The sequence below is a fragment of the Dromaius novaehollandiae genome, chromosome 7 (assembly GCF_036370855.1).
Source record: "Dromaius novaehollandiae isolate bDroNov1 chromosome 7, bDroNov1.hap1, whole genome shotgun sequence".
NCBI classification, from domain to species: Eukaryota; Metazoa; Chordata; class Aves; order Casuariiformes; family Dromaiidae; genus Dromaius; species Dromaius novaehollandiae.
In genome coordinates, this window is record NC_088104.1 from 15812868 (window position 1) to 15836771 (window position 23904).

The 23904-nt window shown below is 39.3% G+C and overlaps 1 protein-coding gene across 2 annotated transcripts in view; it reads left to right on the forward strand.

Annotated features, from left to right (window-relative positions):
* The window catches only part of CNTNAP5 (contactin associated protein family member 5), a 299019-nt gene that overhangs the window by 50648 nt on the left and 224467 nt on the right, over positions 1-23904 (forward strand). For both annotated transcript variants that reach the window (XM_026118441.2, XM_064514741.1), the window contains exon 2: positions 22093-22203. In XM_026118441.2, the coding sequence (XP_025974226.1) occupies positions 22093-22203 (111 nt within the window). The remainder of the gene's footprint in view (positions 1-22092; positions 22204-23904) is intronic.

The following is a 23904-nucleotide window of genomic DNA, read 5'->3' on the forward strand; positions in this document are numbered from 1 at the left end:
GGTGGAAGGATACAGCGTCTTCCACTGCTGAGTGGTTGGAGCTGTGGCCTGACCAGAGTGCAGCTGGTGTGGTCATGCCATGAATGAGACATCCCTCTGGTCCTGCTGGGAACAGTGTCCTTTGTTATCATCATAGGCTTCTTTTTTCTTTTTTTTCCTTCTTTTGTGCTGCGTTCTGATGTTTCATGCACACCTCCATTTATACTTCATTCACACCAACCTCTAGATAATCTTCCTGTTATAGAACTGTATGCTCGTTGGGTGAAACACCTGGCACAGGCATGCTCTTTGCTTGAGTCGCATATAGGTAACCTCCTTTTACCAGCTACCTTTTGAAAAGAATATTTTTCTGTTCTCGCAAGCATTCAGAATGCTTAGCAGTATCTGAAAACTTAAAAAAATCCCCAAACAATAAACAAAAAGACCAAACCCTCCACCCCTTGACTGCGAATGCAATAGCTTATTGCTTCCGAAAATTCTTTTTTGATTGTTATTGCTTTCTACTGGTAGCATAAAAATCCTTAAATTTAACATGCAACATTAAAATGTAAACTGATAAAGCAAAAACACTTTCTTTTCTGTGCTAAGCTATGTTAAACTATGTTAATGAAAAGGAAGGCATTGCTATAAAATTACCCTCAAGGGCATAAATCTATTTATTGCTAGTAATAGTGACATATAGAATTCCAGCTGTACAGGCAAAAGTCCTGTCCAAAAGGACAGGGGCGTATCTACTATCAGAATTTACCCCACTTAGGATTTCGACCACTGTACTTTTTGTTACTGTTTTCTCCAGGAACAATCCTTGTAGTATTTCTTGTTTAAGCCTCTGTGTGGCAGTTGTCCTTAAAACGCAAAAGCTGAAGAAAAAAAAAAAAAACTATTTTCATTAAAATCACAGGTAGAAACTTGTGCAGCTTCTTCTACATGCAGTTTTGCAGGGCTTGCATCACTGTTGGGACTGCTGGAATTTGCTGGAAATGTTGGATGATTGATTTTGTGCTAAATAAGAGAAAGTGGATTTCAATAGAACATTTACCTTTGGATGTGTTTGAGTTCAAAAATCTGAACTTAAGTACATAGAGTGTTACGATGAAGAGTTGCATTCTAGAGAAGACAACAAGCTGGAGGAAGTGTCTAATAGACTCATGAGCTTTTTTCAAAGCTGCTTCACTTCTCTGTGAAAGGTAATTGGTTGAAAAATTTGTCATCTTCTGCTGTCTTGCTAGTTTTGTGTGAAGAAACATAGCATCTTTATTTGAAATAGAAAGAAAGAAAAAGGAAAGATGAATGACCTAGAGTATTTATTGGTTGTGTTTAGTCAGTGCTCAGCGGGCTAATTATGCAACAACAGTTTGGTAAAAGTATTACCCTGGTATGTTGAGATCTAGATGAGTTGCGTCTCGGACCTCTGCAGGTAGGGCTCACATCAGAGGTCATGCATCTTTCCAAAACAACTTCTACTGGAGACCATTTTGCATGGTGTTTCCCTCTTTCTCTGTCTTTCTGTTGATGTGAGTGGATTGAATCAGTCACCATGCTTGGTTCTAAACATCTTTTCAGATTCACACAATATTAAAACACAAACCTTGCTGGGTTTGGTAGGGGAGAACTGACTCAATCTACTGATAGTTTCAGCTTTCTGTGGCATCAGCAGTAAGGTTTTATTTTTCTGCCTAAAATAGCAGCCACGTACGTCATCAACTTGATTTTAATATTAAAAATCTTTAGCTGAATCCTCCTCTTCATGTCTCTTTTTCCTGGCTATTTAGCACCACTAGTTCAGAGCCCTCAATGCAACATACAAGGGTTAGTGTTTGGAGATCTTGGCCGATACGGATCTTATCCAAGAGGTGTAATGAGGGTCATAGGAATTTGCATTTGCTCTTCCCATGGAAAATGTAAAGGGTTAAAGTCACATGCATGAGGCAGTTTTTTTCCTGTCATCTTATCAGCATAGCTTTACTTTTGCTCATTTACATAGCAATGCCATTCAGAAGCTTGGAGGGATCTTTAAATAACACCTTTGTTAGGATTCTTATGCAGGAAAAGCACAGGAAGGAACATTTTCAGAATTGCCTTTGGGGAGCTGGGTATAGTCAGTGCTGACCCTGCAAATGTTCAGAGATTAAAATAGTGGTTGGATTACAGCAATTCACAGTGCAGGAAGGAAGCACAAGATTGCACATGCAAAAATTCCTTATTTGCTTTAAAAAACAAAAAAAGTATATCTTGTATCTTTCCTTTTGTAATTTACTTTTCTCTAAGAAATTAGTATAGGTGCTGTTTTTAAAAGATGTAGAAAGGTTTTCCACTACTTTATCTGACTGCAAGCTATTGTGCTCGTAGGAATTGCTATGTAGAATTGCAGAGCCCGAGTGATGCTGGAGGTGAAACAAGGTGATGTAACAACCCCTCTGGCCTCTGAAATGCATCTAGATACAGAGTAAGGCAGAATATGATGGATTACTAGGAGCTTCTTTCCATACCACCCACAACTAATAGCCATCTGGGACTAATCCCAAGCATAAATGAATCCTCTGGGATGTATTTGTGTCTTTTTGAATTGGCAATGACATGAAGCCTGCAATGAAGCACCTTGGTTGACAATCAGGAACTGTACTCAGTGCACCCAGTTCAGCAGCTTGGAGACCAGTGATTCTCTTCCTTCACAATGAATCATCTGTAAAATCACAAAAGAATAGCCCTAAGGCAAACTTGTGTGGGATGTTGTGTTTCCTAGCAAGTCCAGCAAAACCCAAGGAGTAGGGTGAAAGAGCAGAGGACTGGAAAGCAAAGCAAGTGAGTAGCGACTTGGATCATATTGTTACTGTACTGGAGGGGGAAGCCTCAGCACCATCTCCAAAACAGGTGCTGTACTGTAATATTGTCTCGCAGAGGCATGTCAGGAGGTCCCAGGAGCAGTTATGTCATGGGCTTCCTCCATCACTAGCAGCTGCCTTCTGGTGGAGCAACGGCAGGCAGCAGAGGTACCTTGCTGTACGGCACTGTGCGAGGCTCTTTCACTGCTCCTTTACCCAAGGTAGGAGGGGATGAGCCAGCAATAGCAGTAGCAGGACTTTCTGCTGGTCTGGGGAGGCTTTGGTTTGAGCAAGCTTTTCCTGCACAGTGGGTTGTTCCCTGAGCCCTTGGGAAGGAGCTTCTGGGTAGAACCTGGCCTATAGTGTCTGTGGGTTCCCACCAAGGGATGTACTGAGCTGTGGATGGCCTATATAGCTTTAGGGGAAAGTAATGTATGATCTCTGGGTCCTAGGGCTTGTTGGGAGCACTGGTTTAAAGTGAAGGAAGGATGAAGGCTGTTGACTATTTATAGATGTTAATGATAATTGAGCAGAAACAAGTATCTTAAAGTATAAAAGATGAGAAAAATAAGAGACTAATAGGAATTAAACATAGTCTAGTTATGAAGAATGTGCAAGAATGATGCAAATAATATTGCTTGGTAAATGTCTTCAAAAGAATGCCCAAAAATCTTAGTTTTATGGAGTACCTTAAGTGTTCTAGACTTGAGCTAAAAAATAACTCCAAGTCTTTAGTTTGTTCAAGTCAGTTGAAGAAAATGAGAAATGTAACATTCATTTACATCAAACCTGTAAATGGAAGGCCCATTAGAAAGATGAGTGAAAATAATTTGGATTTCCAGTGTGAGTTCTTATAGATAGAAATTCAAAAAAAAAAAAATTGTTCTGTGCAAGTGTTCATATAAAATGAGTTCTTCAGGTGCAAATTTGTTTTATGATATCCATGGGATTAAAACATACCTGTATTTGGACCCCTTTTCCTCCTTCCCTGGGGGGGATGCAAACAGGTACATTGAGGACTGCTAGAACAAAGGTTGGATACTTCTAGTTTACTGCAGTAATTCTCCATCTCAGTTGATGATGGGAGTTTTTGACAATATTTGACTTGTTGAATTATGCAGGGATAAGTGGAGCTTATTTTACATGCCCAGTTGATAGGAAAGATACAAGAACATGTGGAGACTTTTTATTTATTTTTTGAAGTAAATGTTAATGAAGATGCACATAAAAACTGTGGAATGTTTTTTGGGGGGATGTCTCATTTGCAAGGTTGGAAATGAACTGGTTTTTAAAATAACAGGTCTGAAATCATCTAACATTTTCTCACCTGTCCTAATTATCTGTATTTTTCAGGGCTATTGGTTGAGATATGGAATGCTGCTTAGAAGGAAAGAGTAAAAAATGACTAGTGGTTACAAAATACATAAAACATGAAAGCAGGACGCAGAGATGTAGTCCCCACTTCTGTGATCAAAAGACACTTTGCCTTACTGAGGTGGTCTTTGCTATTAAGAGAAGTGTTATGATAGTAAAGCTTGCCAGAAATCTGTTTGGACTGTGTGAGGTGTGAAAAGCTTAATTATGAATGAGTAAGCACGCTTCTAGTTGGCATGGAAATACAGAAGCTAATTTTGCACCTGTCATATCTTCACGCTGTGGCTGCTTGGCTTATTAGCTATTACTTTTCCACTAGCTCCAAAATCTATCCTCCTCCCCCTACGTTTCCAAAGATAATAAAGTTGTGCTTTCAGTATGGGACATTGTTCCAATGCCTCCTTGTGGGAAGTGGGAGTGCATGCCTTGCTTCTGAAAAATATGCTTTTGTCTGATACAAGTAACTCACTGTTTGATTTCTATCTTTGTCCCATTGAAACTTAAGATTTCTATTTGCCAGAATTCTATGCACTGCAATGTAAATAGACATGCCTAAGCACTTTAGATTGCTTTTGTATATCCAGTTTTCTGAAGCACACACTTAGTTCCAGTTCTAGCTCAGGAGTACTGGACTATTAATTTTTATTGAGAAACTGTTTTGCAAGCAGACTTGAGTTGTGCTGGTCTAAATGGCCCCATATAGAACCAGTGGCTTGACCACTTGTGGTTCACAGTAGAATCAGTTTTAATTTTGACTGGACTTGTACCTCTCCATTGAGCCAGTGAGACATTTTGGGGTGAGCTTCTGGAACAAAATACCTGACCTCTTCCAATCTGGAAAAAAAAATGGCTTCATAATACATCAGAAGAGATAATTTCCCTTTCAGAAGTGGTGTAGGTGGTAGGACATGAACTCTCAAGTAGATGGGCCTTCCTGGGATGTATCTAACTGCCTGTTGGTAGGACAGGTGAAACTAACCCAACTGATATCTGAAATGCTGTTGAAGATTATAAAAGATTTTATTTTCAGAACATAATTACATGTCTATCTTGTTTTACTGCATTAACAATATGAGGTAGTTTCTAAAGGTTGCCAATGACATGAATTACTATGAAGCTGACAGCGTGTGCAGTGGAGATGCAATGTATAAAAAAGATTGCAATTTCCAAGAAATAAAAGCAAAGCTCCTTTGACTCTTGTAGAAATGTCATGAACTTATGGATATCTTGAAACAAGGAAACTTGATAAGTTTTCATTTTTACTTTTCAAAAAAAAAAAAAAAAAAAAAAAAAAAGGAAGGTGTCCCATATTGTACATCTCTTGTGTAGTGAAGAAACTTCCTAGATGAAGTCTTATTCAACTTGAGTGTCACAGGCCACCTGTGCAATAAATAACATACTTTCCTCTGGGGGGAGTGAGCTTGGCAGATTTGACTAGTGATGAGATGTGACACCAAATTACAAGATTCTGTTGAATGATATGCAGACTGCTTAGTGCATCACCATGAGGTCTGTTTGGAATCACTAAGGCTACATAAAAGCACAAGTTGGGCATTGTGACTCTTCTTACAGGATTAATGTCATAGCTCTGAATTCAAAGGGATTTGCAACTACCCATATGTCTCTTGCATGTACTGCTTGGTAGGCAGGTCTAGTGATGGAGAAAGGCAGTGCTATTTAATGCATTTTTCCCCTCTGAGTTTTCTTGATTCTACAATCTGTTAATAGAATTAAAAAGGGTATTTTCAAGCTAATTGTCATTAAATCTTTCAAATTTCAGAGAAGAGGCTCTGAGTCTTCAGCAGATGGTTGGAAATGAAATGCACATTGGGGGAACAGAGACCCTGCCAAATCTGGACCTTGAATAGAGCTACTCAAATAAACAGAAGTGAGACACAGCAGGAATGGCTTGGAATAGGCTTTATTATGGCCAGAAAGCTTCAGGCGGTGAATGACCTAATCAGCCTAAGCTCCAGACATGTACCTAAATTAGCTTCTACGCTACCATCCTCATAACACTCCATTTTGCTTCATTCAAATACTGTACTAATAAATCTAAGCCCTTTTTAAAAGTGGAAGATTAAAACAGTTCTGGCTTTTCCTCTTATTGTATTTATTCAACTCTCTTAATGCCTATATTCTTAATTTTCTCCTTTAGTTTCCTAGTCCTTCTCCAGACTCTATTCTAGCACTTTTCATGCATGAGTTTTAAATGACTTATTCTTGTGTTTCTGTGAGGACAGGGAAAAGAGAATGAGAACAGAGCTGCTCAGTGTTGGGGAGCTCATGGGGGCTGTTCAGCTCCTGCTTCTCCCACAAGCTCCCTCTGCGACCTTGTACAAGTCTACTGTCTCATTGCCTGTTGGCAGTATGGAGATAAAGTAACGTGACTTCCCAGAGAAAGAGAAGGCACACTTAATGCCATATACCTCTCAGAGCTGGCCTCTTGGTGTATATGTTTCCAGCTCTGTAAGGTCCCTACTTCAGTTAGGACTGCTGTGTGTTTTTTGAATAACAAACAAGCTTTGACTTGCTTCAGTTCATTTAACTAGCTCTTGGCATGCTTTCACGTGTGCTGCCCACAGCCATCACCGTGCTTGGTCCTACAACTGCCTGCAGAGACTATCTGTGAATGTCACAGGGACACAGACTTCTGAAAACACTTGTGCGGACAAGAAGCAAAAATGAGATAATGAGACTCTGACCACATTTAGGTATTAGCTAGGGCAAATGACAAAATGCTGTGGATGTCCTTGGGTTAATAACTACATAACTGGAAAGTAGCATTGTTCGGCGATTAGCATTTAAAGAGTGATTCAATATAAAATTCCATGTGGCAACAGCTCATCTTTCACTCTGTGCTGTGAATAAGGTTAGCAAACTGGTCTGGCTTTATTTAAAAAATAAGATGGCCATATAAACCTTGCTCATTTGTGCTTTTTTTCATCCACGAAAGATATAGTGCTATGGCCTTTGAATCAGTCTGTGCTTTAAACCAATAGACGTGAACTTTTGAAATCTTTGTGAAAAGTAGATTACCTTTGAAAGAGCGAGAGAGGCTATTTAGGGGGGTTGATGCAAGTACATAAAAAGTTGCTTGGATTTATGAGGAATTATTGCTCTGGAATTCAAAAGGACAGGAGTTAATCTGGTTTACTAGGTGAAATTAACATTGCTCGAGGTGGTATTCATAAGTTCTGGGACAACGCTATCACAGTTTTGGCATGAATTCAGTGGCTTGAGGAGTGATATGCAAGGAACCATGTATTTTTTCCTGCTGCCACTCTGGTTTGAAGCATCCGCAATTGGAACAATTTACTGGGATTTTAATTCCCCTTATAGTTAGTAGGCACACTTGAGCCCCCTGGGTTTATTCAGAGCCCATTGAAGCTAATGGAGGAGGGGGGAAAAAAAATCCTTTTAACCTCATTTGGCATAGGCTCAAGCCCTCTGTGGCTGAAGCTGATTGCTTCATCAAAATCCACTTAACCTTCCAGGGGAGGAGTGCGTGGCAGGGGCTGTTCTGGTCATTCTGGAGCTTTGTGGCGTTCTTCAGCCACTTCTCTGGTGTCCTGTGGATCCAGGTGAAAGGAGCGATTTGCAAAGTAGCAGCAGCCAGTGGGATATTGAGTATTGCCTCTAATAACATGTCGTTCAACCTCAGCATCTTTAGGGTAACATGAGATTCATATAGTTGGTTGGAAATTAGTCTAACAGAGAAATATGCCTTAGAATTGATTTTTTGACATACTGTTTTTCTCAGTTTTGCAAAACTTGCAGTTATTCAAGTATACGCCTGAATTTTTGTGTATTTGAGTCACTTCTTCCCACCTCCCCAGCCCTTACTGGTTCACAAATGTTTTTCCATGCTGGACTAATGGGGCAATTTTGAAGGAATATATTTGTTGAGTACGAAGAATGGTACTTTCAATAAATGTATCCAAACAAAAATATCTAAATATAAAGAATTAGTGTGCTGATTTGGGACTGATTTTTGTCAATAAACAAGAAAACCCCATGGGAAGAATACAGATAAAGAGAAACCAAACAGCCCTCCTTAGCCCTTTCCAGAAGATGGATGAAATAAACTGCATCACTGTCTCTGTAGCCTAATGCTCTGCATTCAGGTATTAAAAAAAAAAAAACAAAACAAAACTGAAATGCCATTATGTTATTAAAAATTTCTTCTGAAAATAGAGAACTAATTTGTTTCAAGCTCTTCCACCTCCATTCACTCTTTGGGAATTTCAGCTTTGGACCATGTGGAAGGTAGCTTTTCAAGGGAGCTTTTTCAGATTACAACCTGCTAGAATACTTCTTTATTGCTGGATGCCATGTTGTATTGCAATATAGGTTTGTTAAGCCTGTTCCACAAAGTGGATATTGCTCGTCTGTCTCTAAAGAGACAAGCGAAAGGGATAACGCCTGTAAGTTGGCTCCTCCAGAGCAAAACCAAGCGGGAGCAGATCTCTTGGGCCTTTTCACTGAGCTAAGGTACCGAGTGAGGATGCTGCAAATCACTGCTTGTGAGACAACTGAACATCTCATGGGGAGGAGGGCTTGGCTGTGGGCCTGCTGATGGCATATTCCTGGTCCATTTTAACAGCGCTAGTAGTAATGAAAACTGCTTCTGCCAGAGGGGGGTGTGTTTTCAAAGCAATGTACAGGGCTTCAGCACATGTGACGTTGTTAAATGTTAATGTGAGTTTTCAAACGAAGAGCCTCAAGGTAACTCTTTGATCTTTAAAAAGCTTGCCACATAGGGGAGTAAGTTTGAATTGTATACTTATGTGTGCGAACACTTGCAGGTAATTAGATTTTAGTTTCAGGGCTGCAGGAGTTTGCAGAAATGATTCAGATTTCAAAAGGCTCAAAATAAACAAGAATTCCTATGTATCTCTAGGGGTTTAGAGGGGGCATAAAATAAAACCTTTTATGGCTTGAACCAAGCTTTTATTAATTGCTTAGCTGAAGAGAGAAAACCTGTGGGAGTTTGTGTATTAAAATGGCATGTGGACCAGAAGAAATCTATGCAGGATCAAAAATTAGTTTAAAGAGGGTGAGAAAATACAGAGCTTAGCTTTGCTCTGCATTTAAAAGATTATTATTCCTAATATATGCAGCTTTTCTGTTTTTTAAAGAAGCATGCCTGGATCAAGCCATAATTATGTGTGAAAGCATTGGAGCTAGTCATTCAATATTGAAGGAGTAGGATGTGTCTAAACAAAGTGACAAGCAATTAGGGAGCCTGGGGAAAGTTGTCTATTTGTCATATCTGAAAATAAAGTTATCAAATTAGTACCAAAATTGTTCCAAATCTGACAACTGTGTCTACAAAGGCTCCTTCAACAACTTTGCAAAGATGGATCTGTTTGGTGTACTGTTGTTAACCGGGTAGTGGAACATAAGGGTTTTTTGCTTTCTGTCAGGACTTTTTATTCTCCACATAGAAAGTTTACCACAAGGAGGTATTGATAGAGGGCAAGCATCTCTTCCTTATTGAGGGAAAAATGGCCTCTTTAGACAAAATAAAAGGTGTGAGCTTTAAGAAAGAGAGTTGACTTTACTGGAGTCCTGCTAGCTTTTAAACTGATACCTTAATCAGCATTTTAAAGGGAAATTGCCATCTAGCTGAGTTGTCCCATTTTGTTTTTTGGCTTGCTTAAATTTTCACTGTGGGGTTGTTCGTGTTTTTTTTTTTTTTTTTTTTTTTTTTAAATGAAGAATGCCAGGTTTATTTAATTCCACGTGAAAGAAATACTGCATTGCAAAGCTTAGTATATTTTACTTTTTAACTGTCACCCATGTTTGTGAGCTTGTTACAGAACAAAGAAAAATTTGCAAAAACCTAAAGCGCATAGTCTTGCTATTCTCTGGTTATGTCCTTTATCCTTCTTTGTCTTATATGCTGTGCCTGCATAGGTTGAGATTTTTGTCTCCCACCCTTCATTGCTCCTGTATTCTGCATTAAATCCAGGCGAGCTCCAGGTAGTCAGTCATATCTGTTCTCTAAGGCAACTTCAGGGTTGATTGAGGAGGATACTGTCTGTACATGCAAGTAAAATTCACTTTGTGGTGCTCGCTGTGGGTCACGAGTGGTGCTGGGCTTTCACCCGCAGTCCTTGGCATTGCCTCTGAACCCTGGCGCAGCTGCGTGGCCCTCGCCCCGGCCTGGTACAAGAGCGAGAAAAATGCTTTCCTTAGTGTTACTGTCCTAGCCCCTGAGGGCAGGAAATACCATTTACAAAAAGCTGAGCGCAACAATGCCCAACTCACAAGTGTGTGTGACTGCGCTGGTGATTAAAAACAACTTTGCCATTTCTGTGTCTGGACTGCAAAATCATCCTTCCTCACAGCTCAAGAGTTGTAATTGAGGGTGATGGATAGGGCATGACTGGGAAAGCCAGTGCTGCCATCGCTCTCGTGGTGTTCTCTGCTCCTTTGCTCAGCAGGGACTCCTTTGTCCGCATGTTTCCTAACGGGCTGTGACGTGCTTGCTTAATGTCAGCAGGTGATGGAGGAAGTTTGTCAGGGGTCAGGTAATAACTTCCATTTAAAAGAAAATTCAGTGAAGGTTGCTGAAGTGTGCTGAAGTCATGGGCCAGATCTCTAGTGATGCGAAGGCTGAGGACCATCATCGTTACGAGTCTTGGATCTGGTTTAGAGTGTGGGATTTGAGCCTAGCATAGCATAAGATTGTAGCAAAGTTGTATATCGTGAGGGTCTCCCAGTACTGATCCGCTAAATAATTGCAGTTGTTTAGAGACTAAAATCAAAATCTGTGTGTAAACTCTTTTGCTTATTTGACATGTTCAATTTAATGGACCTGTGATTTTTTTCTCATGCGACACTAGAACTGCCACTGTGACTGATGAAGAGAGAATATGCAGCCCTAAGAAATGCCTGGCAGATAATTTTCATCTTTTAACTGACATCAAAGCTGCATTCGCCTTGCTTAAGAATGGGAATTCTTAACTTTTTTCAATCCAGTCTCTTATCTAAACTGTTAACTTGCATTGAAGAGTCCTAAAAATGGATATTTTGGAGCTAAATAAGGCATTTCGTTGGTGGTTATTGAGACATGAAATGATTACTTATCATCCCTTGAAATGACATTATGTTTAAATGCAATGGTACATGGGCACTTACCACTACCTTCATCTCTGTTAAACCTTGCTCACAGCCTGCAAATTTAACATTCTCTCAGCCGTATGGGATGTACTGAAATTCTCAGAGTTATAATTGTTTTTCAGTATGCCGTCTCGCATGTTACTCAATTTGAAGAGGTTCCCTTCCAAGCAGAAAACATTTAGTGAATTCCGTAGTGTGTATTTTTCTCTCTTTCTAATCAGTTTTATCCCTGAGTTCATTGCAGATTCAAAGGAAAAATAAAAATTGAACTCATTTGACCATGATTGATTTGAAAACTCAGGGGACGGCTTCTAGGTTATTGATGGCTTTTAAACTGTTGTGCATTGTACTTGGCTGTGCCTGTGAAACTCATCAGCATTCCATGTCTTTGTAGTTGTTCCTGTTGTTTGCTTAGAGATAAGGGTTGTAAATTTAGATGTGCATGCAATAACCTTATCAGACAAAGGTGTAGCATTGTCTGAAAGTCTTTGCAATGTCTGCCTGAATAAATGTACCCATTTCCGTAGAGATCCCTAGGAAAACCAGAGCAGCAGAATCCCACTTGAGAATGAGTAAGCTCAGCCCTGATCCAGTTTTTCATGTGTTGGAGGTTGCCTGGTGTCATTGCTCCTCTGAAGGGGCGGTTGGGTTTGAGAGAGGGAAGATGGGAATGGGCATTGCACTGGGGCAGGTCCTTATGGACCCCACTTCGAGGAAGGGGGAAAGTGCGGCACTGTACAGAAACCAGGAGTGTGGGAGCTATAGCACTGTGTTGGGGAAGCCTAAGGAGACAAGAACTAATGAATAATAGTTCTTCCTTAACTTCCCTTTTTAGATTCATCCCTGAACAAAAGGAAATCAAAATGGAGCCCACCATGGGAACTGGATCCACAATTAGAATTGAACCTTTTTTTACCCCCTCTAAGGTACCCTTATTAACATCATGTGCATCAGCAAAAGCAGTAGAAGGTAATAGGAGTCACTTTAGGACGTGAGCTATGTGATCACAGGTGTGATGGGGATAAGCAGTTGGTATTGAGATGCTCCACTGAAGTTTGCAGCAGTGCTGCTGTGAACATGCTGAATTTGAAGGTCAGTAAAGGTGTGGGGAATAGCATAGATGTTAGTCCATGCGAAAGATTCATACGTTTTGGAGAAACAGGACTGTATTTTTGTCTTATTGGGCTAGACATCAGGAGGAAAAAGGCTGATATAGCTCTTTAAGATTTCTGAAGCTGTTCTAAGTCTGGTTGAGAAACAGATTTTTTTTTCCCTGATAGTGTTATTTTCCTGAGATGGTCCAAAGCAAACACCAAACATAAAGTGTTTGTTTCCCAAATTGTCTTTTCATGTTTCTTTCAGCATGCAAACCTATTTGGTGCTGTTCTTCAGGAAGCTTTTCCCTTTCTTGTTTTTTGCCAAGAGATTTTATTCTCATTGGAAAAGGTGTTTGCATTCCCATTTAAAAACTTGTATTTATACAACCTGGAAAAACTGCTCCAACAGTGAATTGCTGAACAGTCTTTACACTGAAATACCTCAGCAGAAAGTCTGCCTTTTCCCTTCTGTGTTTTAATTTTAGGTTGGTGAATGCCTATACTAACTCAGTGCAATTGTCTCTGAATGCACATGTGTTTTTCTTCTAATAATGAGGCTGACAGCCTTGCTGATGAGTGCAGGTACATTAAGATTTTTGCTATTTTATTGTATGTTTTATTATATTTTAGGACAAATGTTCTGGTTTTTTGGTCTTACTGGTTTAATGCATGAAGTCCCTACCTCTTACTTCACTGATGAGGTTGGAGCACAGCTCTGGGGAGCAGTGTAAGCTTGTAGTGAAGTCTGTTGCTTTTGGAAGAAATATAGATGCTTTATAACTCCAACTTTATGTTTTCATGTGTGGGTGCTGCCAAAATTCTAAAACTCTAGAAGATAGTCTTGATCTTTTGTCTGTATCAACTATTTTCTTTGAAATGCACTACTAATCAGCCTTATGTGAGCCAGGGTGAAAACGATGCTTGTGGTGATGTGTGGCCATGGCAAAGCATCTCTGTGATCTTGGGCTGTATTTTTTTATAACATCAGAAAAACTGCCACGTGCTGACAAAATCACTTGCCTGTGCTTTCCTGTACAGAAAGGCAATTTCTAGATATATCGTCCTGCCATGGATTGAAGGGATTTATTCTGTCTGTCCACTAGACCGTGTCACATGTCAAAAGGGCAAACTTCTGTTATAAAAGCTGTTCCATCTGCTGGGTCAGCTTTGTAGTTTCTGGTCTCAGATCAGAGATCAGAGCATTCTTAAATTAGCAGGATTGCACAAATGCTGATAGAAAAGATAAGTAGGCCCAAGACATATTCTGTGAGTAGAAAGTAGTAAAAACCCCTGGCAACCACTGTTACACCTGCTGAGGCTAAATCACAGCTTTGGACAATGACATTCATTTGCAGGTTTGTTCACTGGAATATAAATGTTGACAAGCTGAGTTTGCGCCTTTCTGATGTGTCCTTTTATCTTTTCCATATAGAAATAACTGTGATTTCAGTAATTGCTGAGATCTCAGTCTATCCACTTATTCAGTGGATTTGCCATTTGTTGGCACCAGATGATGCCTGTCCTGAAGAGTCTATGACCTAATGAAAAGGATAGTGAATGGGATAAAGTGCATAGAACCTTCATTATGCAGATGTTGCAATTCATCCTAAATTGCATGGATTATGACAGAGCTGGAATCAGAGAATATTTGTTCCTTAAGCACCAGACCATTTTTCTTAAATTTTTATTGTTAATTAGCTTTGTTGGATGCTCTCTGACCCTCTTTAAACTGAGTATGTTAGTTGGGGATGCATTGACGCTTACTTGAAATCCACTTTTTGGCTTCACGTGCCCAAGTATCATGTGATCATTCTGGTCCTCTACTTGCCTCCTACTTCATTATGTGAATAGGAGTTGGACAGCAGACATGCTTGTTTCAGTAGAACTGATTATTTAATTAGAGGTTTTTGAGAGCCCTTTGCATCATTCAGAAACAGACTTGACCACTTCTTGCAAGACAAGGTTGTTGCTAGTGCAGAATGCATCATAAAAGGATGCTCTATAAATGCACTGATTGAGTAATACTTTTATGTCAAGGTTTACAGGCATGTGAAAGAACACTTATGTAATTTACAGTCATTTGGAAAGAGTTCATGATTAGCTAAACTACTGATGTTTTCTTGCAGTATAGCGAGGAAAGAAAAAGGAATATTGTTGTGTTGTTAAGTACTTTCTCTTAGTGTCTTAGTGCCATGCTTATCAGCTAACAGATGGAGTGCACAGCTGTGCATGCCAGTATAGTCAGTCTCTGGGAAAGGAAAAAAAAAAAAAAAAAGACGGAATTTTCCTTTATGGAAAAAATTGTTTTTTTTCTATTCATCTCCCCAGAATCACTTACTAAGATGATCATGATAGCAGAACGTAGCAGAATGTGCTAGGTCTAGTGAGATGCTTTGTGTAGTGACTCTTGATACGGGTATCATCTCTTATTCACTTCTAAATCTGTACCCCTAATCTGTGTTTCTGCATTGCCTGTTTCTTTGGAAGTAGGGGGGTATTTCTTAAGTACATGTATGCCTGGTTGGGCTGTAAAGATGGAAGGTTAATTTCTGCAAGAATATCCAAATATTTATTTCTCTTCTTTACAAAGATGAAGTGTAGCTAGAGGGAAGAAGAAAAATAGATGAAGCGGAAGGCATCAGTTGTCACTCTTGAGCATTGTTAGAGGCATTGTATGAAATGCATGCTTTATGTCTGTAAAACAAAGTATGCCATTAAGTGGGTAATGCTAAGAGGAATTTTATCTAGCCTATAAATACAAGTGAATCTTTTCAACTTCAAATCCCAGTACGGAGACAATTTACTGTTGCAATCAAAATGATGCACACAATTTAACTTCAGCACCATCTGTAACTCTGATGGTATTTTAATAATAAATAAAATTATATCTTGGCAACAAAAGTCCCACTTAAATAAAATACCTTTAAGTTCCAAGAAAGGCCTCCAAGAGGAAGCTGGAATGCCTCTGGTTTACTCTGAAATCTCCTTTGTGTTTACTTTAAAATAAATACATCAAGACTTAAATAGCAAGCTGTGGCAAAAGGTCTGTATGATCTTGCTAGTTATTGAGAGTCGGATTTTGTCCTGCACTACTTAACTCATTAAATTAGCTTTGAACCTCAGGGGTTCTGGTGCGGGGAAGAGTTTGCCCAGCTGGTCAGAAGTACTCTTGCCCTGATTGCATGTCGTGTGTCTGACTCAACAGAGAAGCACCACCGCGTGTGATGGCAGGGGAGCACCCATGGGAGCCACCTCCTTTCCCTCTGCAAAGTCTACCAACAAGTAATGTAAGCTTCATAGTCAAAGATTTTCTGCCTGTTTGCCTCAATGAGGATAGTGCACTACTAAAAGCAGCCCAAACCCAAGGTATGGGAAATCTGTGGAGTCTAGGGATTGGGGATATTTTCACTAATTGCGTCCTATTCATCAAAGCTTTCATTCAGGAAATGTTGATGACCTTTCTGGATGGCCTTTCCAAGTGAAAATCAATGTGTTGTTTCCTGTCGACCCTTCAAGTGGACAAAGGGAAAAACGGCAGCAGCAAAGCTGTGTGAATGCTTGTCAGTTGTGGCTGGTAATGACCCTGTTTGTGATCCAGGGCTTGATCTCCTTCAAAACAAGGGATGACAGAAACATTATTGTGACCGTGGTGGTGGTGGTGGTGGTGGTGGTGGGGTTGTGGCTTTCTGAATATCTTCAGCGTACACTAGCCAGAATTCTTCTAAATTCACTGGTTGTCACAGCCGAATATAATCTCAAACTTGAAGAAAGTTATTAACTGGGTCATGCCGTGCCTACCCACACTTATGTAAAATGTGTACTGGAAGCATTAGTGAAGTTGGCTAAATCTCCAGTTTCTGCTCAAAACCAATTTCGGTAATGTATTAGCTGCATTTTGGAAGCCTGGTGTGCTTCAGAAACATTTGAAATCCTGTCTCTCTAGGACTAGGATACATTTTTCTCAATTATTTTTTCATAATTGTCACAGGTGTTGAAGACTTTCACAAAATATAGTGCTTAATCAGATGTTTGGGCACAAGGCCTTTTCTGAGGTTCACTCTTATAGAGAATATCAGCTTTTGCTGATTCTATCTGGCATGTTTCAGTGGAGCCAAAGAGCATTGGTGTCTAAATCTCACTTGAACGCTTTGGAAATCTGAACTGAAAATGTTTATATTTGTGTTTAAAAAGAAAAGTTTGGGGCCAAAATTAAAAACTGTACAGAGTTGCATGGGGATATGATTTCTTTGCTTTTACTTCGATGGCAGTGAAAACTACAAGAAAACAACCAAAAGCAATAAAAAAAAATAAACCAAACAACTTCATAATAGTTCAGGGGGCTTATTTGTTTTTGTTATTTTTTTTATCATTTTCTAAAAAATAAATGGGAACAAAAATCAGAAAAATCGTGTTGATGAGAATAAATATTTTTATTAATTTCAGAAGCAAGATGGCTGATGGAAGGTCTCACAATATGGATGTCATTGTTAGCATGACAAATGCTATCCCTAATTGCCTACACATCTCAAAACTAAGCATAGTCAAGGTCAGCACTCATTTGACATTTGCAAGTCAACATCTGTATTCTTACATGATTTGCTTGAAGAAGATGGTTTATAGGTACAATTAGGTGCTCTTTTTTCATTTTTATCTTTTTCCTAATAATCTGGTCAGCAAGATAACATAAGAGTAAATAACTGTGAAGCAAATACTGTAAGTGTCCCTATGTTTTCAATGACTCTGTAGCATGGAATTGTTACTTTGTTAAAACCAACCTTTTTGATAGAAGTATAACGCAGTTAACTCAAAGATACACAAGTCTTATTATTATGATGAACAAACCGCTAAGGAAAAAGGAGTAGGGGGCAGGAGATAGAAATCTGGGAGCAGCTGGAGTAAAGTGAAGAAGGTCTATTTCTGCCTCACCAAATGAGGGAGATGTAGCTGGATTGTATGCTGGGAATCAGCAGATATTGCCTTTGCTTTTTTTATGGCTTTATCATGGCTCTCTTTTGTAACCTTGCACAAACAGAAGATGCTTCCTTTTTTGGTGGGTGTGAACACAAAAGAGGTGTAACATGATGATAACATCCTTTCTTAAAGAGTTTTGAAATGTTGAGAGAGTTGCGGGTGGTATTTATTCTTCTCTCTCTTTTTTTTTTTTTTTTGGTCTGGCTTCTCACAGAAACTAGGCCTATGGTGATCCTCATTCTACGTGCACCTCCTACCTCTTTGAATTGCATGGCCAATTTCAGCTAGGTTTCGCAAGCAGATAGTGATCTCACATCTGTATGTTTCATCAAAACAGCTGGTCAGTTAAGGAAGACAGACTGGAGAAGTGTTCTTATCAGGGCTGTCACCAGCCTGTTATTTATGGAGTTTGATTTGTTGCAGAAATGACTGAATGTGACTTTTTAAATACCCAAGGGCAAGGCAGTTTTCATGCATGTGGTATCTCTGACAAGCAATGGATCAGAACTACTGTGCGAATGACCCGGAGTGCTGAACATGTGCAAGCCAAGCTGACTCTGATGCGTCCTAAGCACTTTCGGCTTTACTGTACTTTGAAATTTCACTCTGGCATGTCCTGCACTGTAAATCTGTGCACGTAGAGCAATTGGTGCAATCTCTGATGCCATGAGGTTGGTTTTGACTGAGGGAAGGGCAGAAGAGTGACCTTGCATCTTGTCAGAGAATCCATTCATGAAACAGCTTCATTTGGAGGCTATTCCTTCTTGTACTCTAAAGTCAATCAATCATTACTCTTATCTGTAAGAAGTCAGGCTGTATTTGTCCTGGCACACTCGGAACCCTTTGCTGTCCTAAATCCTGAAGCCATAAGGTTACATGTTTTTATAGTTAGGTATGAATACAAGGAAGGACTTGCAGCAGTAGCGTTTCATTTAGAGGAAAACCAAATAAAGATCCCAGAATTTGGTTTGAACATGGTGCTGTAATGCTGTAGCTGCAGAGATCCAGGTGAGTGTATCTGGAGACTGAAGCAAAGGGAATGGAAATGTGGATGGTGGGCAGAAAGACTAATTGTCATTTCCTAGTCTGGAGCCTCCAGAGAGCACGTGGAGCACCTCAAATGCATTGCTCTGAAAAGTTTTACACTTGTTGCTGTACTGGGAAACTTGGTATCCCATAGGTACCTAATGATACCATCAGATAATGAAGAACCTACAGAGCTTATGACATGGACAAGTAGTGGACCAGCAGGCTGATGTGCTGTGTTCTCTCGTGGTCTAAGACCAACCACAGTGAACTGAAGAGAGCCAGCAGTCTAGACATTTTCTAAACTGAAATCTGTACATTCAGTTGTATTCAACCTCTGTTTTCAAGTGATGCTATGAATAGTTCTCATGACAGTGATTTGAATATCCACAGTTAGAGAAAACTAGCTCATCTGTGATAGGTAATGTAATCTTAATATGTATAAATGCCATTTTAAAATGTAAGTATAATTTATTTGATGTCAGGCATAGTATCATCAGAGTTTTTCAAATCAGACTATCCTTTTCCAACTGAAGTACTACTTGTAGAGATTCCTCCATCTCTGAAGCTACATGAAGTATACCAGCAAATTCTTGGCAATTTAGCCTGTGAACACTGCACACAACATCTTCCCAGAGTGTATCTTGCTTAAAATCTGGTTGGCATTTTTAACAAACAAAAGCAAGGCTCCATGTAGTCTCTCATTAGTGTTTAGACTGCTCTAAGGAAGGTATTTGTGACACCTGCCTCAGATACCCCAGTGCAGAAGGCTCTGAAGAAGGAGACTCTTATGAAGGGTGACTGCTAATAGAGGAATAGGGCTGTCTCCTGGAGGAGTCTCTCTCACTGTTGGACCTTCTTAACCTTGTCTGGGCAGTTAGGTGGTGTAGAAAACCCTTCTATTCCTTTTGAAAGGGTTGAGCTGGTTTCATCACTACCTTAATGTAGATCTGTCACTAAGACCTTGAACTTCTTTATGAGAGCTTCCCAACCACTCAGGTTTTAGAGGATGCAGAAATTTGGGGGAGTTCAGTGCCCTAATGTACTCGCAAATTGAGATCTTTGTTTAAACCATCTTTCAGATCACAAGAGCGAATTTAACAGATGCATTTTAATTTGCAGATTTTTAAGTCCAGACAGGAAAATTATGGTGTGACCCCTTCTGTACCAAAGGGCATGGCACTCCTCAACTATTTCCATGTTACAGTCGGAAGTTCTCTCTGAGACCTAAAGGCTATCAGTGATAGAGAATCTGCTCAGGGCCTTAGTAACTTGTTGGCTAATTATCCTTACTGTCAAAACATCAGTTGCCAAATTCTCCTTAAGTTATCTAATTCATGGATTTTTTTAGGACTTTTTACTAATGGTAACCTAAGAGAGGAAGAGGACTTCATATTAAAGTTTGCTTTTTAAGATTCATCAGTCAATGTGCTGATATAAATTGCATGGTTATGCTGATTTTCATATAGAGCTGTTTTTTAACAGCACACCAGTTGGGCTACATGAAATACTTCTAGAACTCCGAATGCTAAATGCATTTTTTTCCCTTCTTATCAATTGCAACTTCTTCAAAAACAATATCAGGTTTGTTTAATTAGATGTTTCTCAGAGAAATGAGCTAGATGGAAAGTCCTATGCTGCCATTCTTTAACTCTTCACTGACTGAATCCCTTGTCAGCCCTTACACTGTTTTGCCCCAAATTTTTATCAGGCAACCTGGCTTGTGATTCCTCAAGCCTTATTGTCCACCAGTTTAAATATTGTCCCAGTGTTTGCTCTTCTCTGCTGGAGACTCTGCAATGCTACAGGGCTTACTTAAATTCTAAACTGTTGGTTCAAATGTTTTAATCCCATTCCTGGGCCAGCTATTAGGTCTGTATTCATAGTGTCTGTCCCACTTCTGCCATCCTGTCTTATTTGCTAATCAATCAGGATATTACCTTTGTATGCTTTCAGGAGACTAATATATCATCCTGCTTCTTTCAGAATACAAATGGACTTAATGTTTAATATTATTCATCATGACAATCAGTTTTCCCATCCCCATTTCCCAGTTATCAATATAAAAATCCATATTGAGAAATCTATTTAAAGTGTTCTTTCTTGCTGTTTTTAAACCTTTGTGCCATATTTTTGTCTTTATATGCTTTTAGCATCCCTCACCAATAGTTTGTATTTCCCAACCATTTGATTTGGGGTTGCAGACATCGGCTTATTCATTTTTACCAGTGGTGTAGTACTGGCTTTACTGATACTTTTTTGGAGCAAAATATTCTTCTTCTTCTTTTTTTTTTTTTAACCCACATAACCATATACAAATGCAAAACTGAGTTAAATACCTAAACAGGTTCTAGCTGTGGTTTCCATAACGGTTTCCCACCTGTCTCTCTATCAAGTGTGCTTGAGGGTGCTACAGGTAGCAAGCAGTGTTGCCGTCCAGTTGATCAGACAACCAATAAACTAATCTCTTTTTTTATGGTAAGGGAGGATTTAAATTGCAAAAGTCTCTCGAATATTCCACAGAGTCACTGCAGAAAAAGATGAGTAATATTTTAATGCAGTCCAGCTCTTTATGGGAAAGGCATTGCCCTGTTTTTGGATCAGCTGAAATTTGCCACCGTAGTTGTGAAATCATTTCTGCTTTCATTCCTTGACCTCTGTAACCCTGAAGCATCAGTAGTGAATTTCTTTCTTCCCCCTTGCAAATTGTGTATTTACTCTGGGAATGTGAGAACGCTGTGGTATCTGAGATCTTGCTAACCTGCAGGACTTTTCCAGTAATTAGATCCATGTTTCCTCCATGGGAGATTCAATTAAAAATGAGTGTTTTGTTTTTTTTTAATCCCTACTGAAAGCCTGCACTATATTCTTGGATGTGCATGTGACAGCATTCTAATGAGCAAACTTACTTTGTGTAATTTCATTCTCATGCAAGCATTATGGGCTTAAAAATTCAACTGGAGTGTTAGCCTAATCCAATTGAAACCGTCCTCAGATGAAGATGTGGCAAAGTAAGAGGGCAAAAATGTAGCAGACAACTCATTTGAGCTAATGAAACTTATTTGTCATTACATGTGTGCATCAGTTTGAGGGGGAAAAAAGCAGGCAAGGTCCATGGTTTGTATTTACAACACAGCATAGGAATCTTGTGAAGTATGGGGCACGCTTTCACATGTTGCTGCATGAGGCTGGGTATCATGTCCCTATGGTTCACTTCTATATAGAAGTAAGTTGTCACTTCAACTTAGTTATGTGTCTGCTTCCTGGAGAAACTTTTCCGAACACAGTACCTGAGGTTTTACTTAAAGTCTGCTAGGGCACTACCACATTCTTCCAGTGGCTTTTGCAATAAGAGTTGTTTAATGAGAGGGTACGACATGAAATTGCACACTCTGACAGAAAACTGAATTCTCAAGCTTTTTAAGTATTCAGTGTCCTAAAAACTGTTCCTGTTCAGTTGCTGTCCCACCAGGCTGTCATTCTGTGGGGTAAATTTTGGAGTAACACACGATAGTGGGGCAGTTTGTTCTGAGGGATGTCAAGCACAAGTGTGCCCTTTCTCCAGTCTCAGCCCATTACACTGAAACACACAACACCCCGAGATAGACAAGGTTGACCTATTTGTTGCTTATCTGATGACCTCTATTTTTCTTTTGTTTTTTCATTTTTAGATAATTGTGATACTGCGCTGGTATCTACCTTACCTTCAACAGCCTTTACCAGTTCCTCTGAGCTCTTCAGTACTCACAGTCCCAGCTTTGCCAGGCTCAACAGACGAGAGGGTAAGGATGCTGTATGAAATGCCTAAAATAATATTTTTTTAATCATAGTTCTAAAAAATAACTTGTTATGCTGTTTGTGTTTGGTGTATTCAGAGCCAAGTCAAGCAGAGCCCTTTGTTTGTGATGTGAGAGCTCTGTTTAGGAGCAGCTCATTCGTTTATTGTAGAAGACTTCTATTGTATTTGGAACTCTCAACTTCTCTTCTAGGGACACCACGAAGGAAGTTCAGATAGTCTTTTTGTTTTTTGATAGAGCTCCCATAGTCTTTAGAGATTGAAGGTCATTCAGCTTGAGACTCTATTGTAGAATGCAGGTGTCTGTTAAAGATAGTAGAAATTAAGAATAAAAGTGCCTGTGGAATTCAATGATTATGTAACGCTGCAGAAAAGGTAACAATGAATGAAAGAACTTTGTAGACCTTTGCAGGGAGGAATGTTTGAGGTCCGAATAATGAGTTCACACACAAGGTGAAATTGTTAGGCTCAAAATTCATACTAGAAAAGAGGGATTGGCAGTATCGAGAATATAATTTGGCCATGCATTGCAAATTGGGATTGTTAGCTCTTGTCTTATCCCTAAGTTACAGCCTTAAAAAGATCAAAGTGCATTGTTATGGCATTAGATATGATTATTAGGAATACTAGAAAATGTACTACTAGAAAAGAGATTTTAACTGAAAGTGAATGAAACACCCCTATTTGATAAATCTATAGAATGACTGTAAAGGACTCTCACTTAGATGTGTTGCACTGTCATAAGTTGCTGGGTCATTAGAGAAGTGTTAGATGGGAGTTACTATCTCATCTAACTTTGAACCAAAGTTCCTCAATAAGTAAAAAGTGACTTTGTAGTTGCTCAACACACAGAAAGTTTTTTTAAAGAAAAACCCAAAGAAAAAAAACCCATGATCTTTGGCTTTGCCATGCCTTTATCTCCACCTACCAGCTGGGATAGTGAATAGAAGTGCTTACATGATTTTGAGAATGGCTAAAATCACTGATTATGTCTGCAGAAAAGAGGAAAAGTTCCTAAGTCAATATTATTCCAAGTCCAGTTGTGGGTTTGCTGTGTTTTAAAATTGTATTAACAATATCTAAAATACATGAACTTAACAATGATTATAAATTAAGGACAGAAAATAAAATAGCTCTTACTTAGCTGAGCTAAAATAATTTGCCCATGTAGTAGGGTATAATGTCTGAAGATCTAGAATACATACAGTATAATTTCGGTAAGCTCCATGGTCTCTCTTGGTACACATCCTGGGATCAGGAAGACAGGGAACATATGAAACTGAGCCCTGAAGTAGTTTCAGGTGTATAAACAACTTCTATTTCATGTTTTGAAGGCCTAAGTGATAACTGATGGGCTAGGCCTGAGGAAAGGACCTAGAAGTGAAATTCTACCCTTGCCTAGTTCTTCTGTTCCACAGACTTTTATAGAAATGCACATATATAGTGCCAGCAGAATTGATAAGGATACTTCATTTTGGATTTGAGGAGCGCTGGTAGAAGGTGGGTGAAGAAACTTTCTTTGACTGGTACCTGAATGCGTACAGTAGACATCTTTAAAAGAAATAGCGTTTACTAATATGTTACGGTTTTTTGCACTGTGCTATGGTTTTCAAAGTGTTTTCATTGGCTTAGCTTCATTTGTAATTAACAACGTAGTGCTGCAAGGAATAGTGCCTCAAGGTAAATA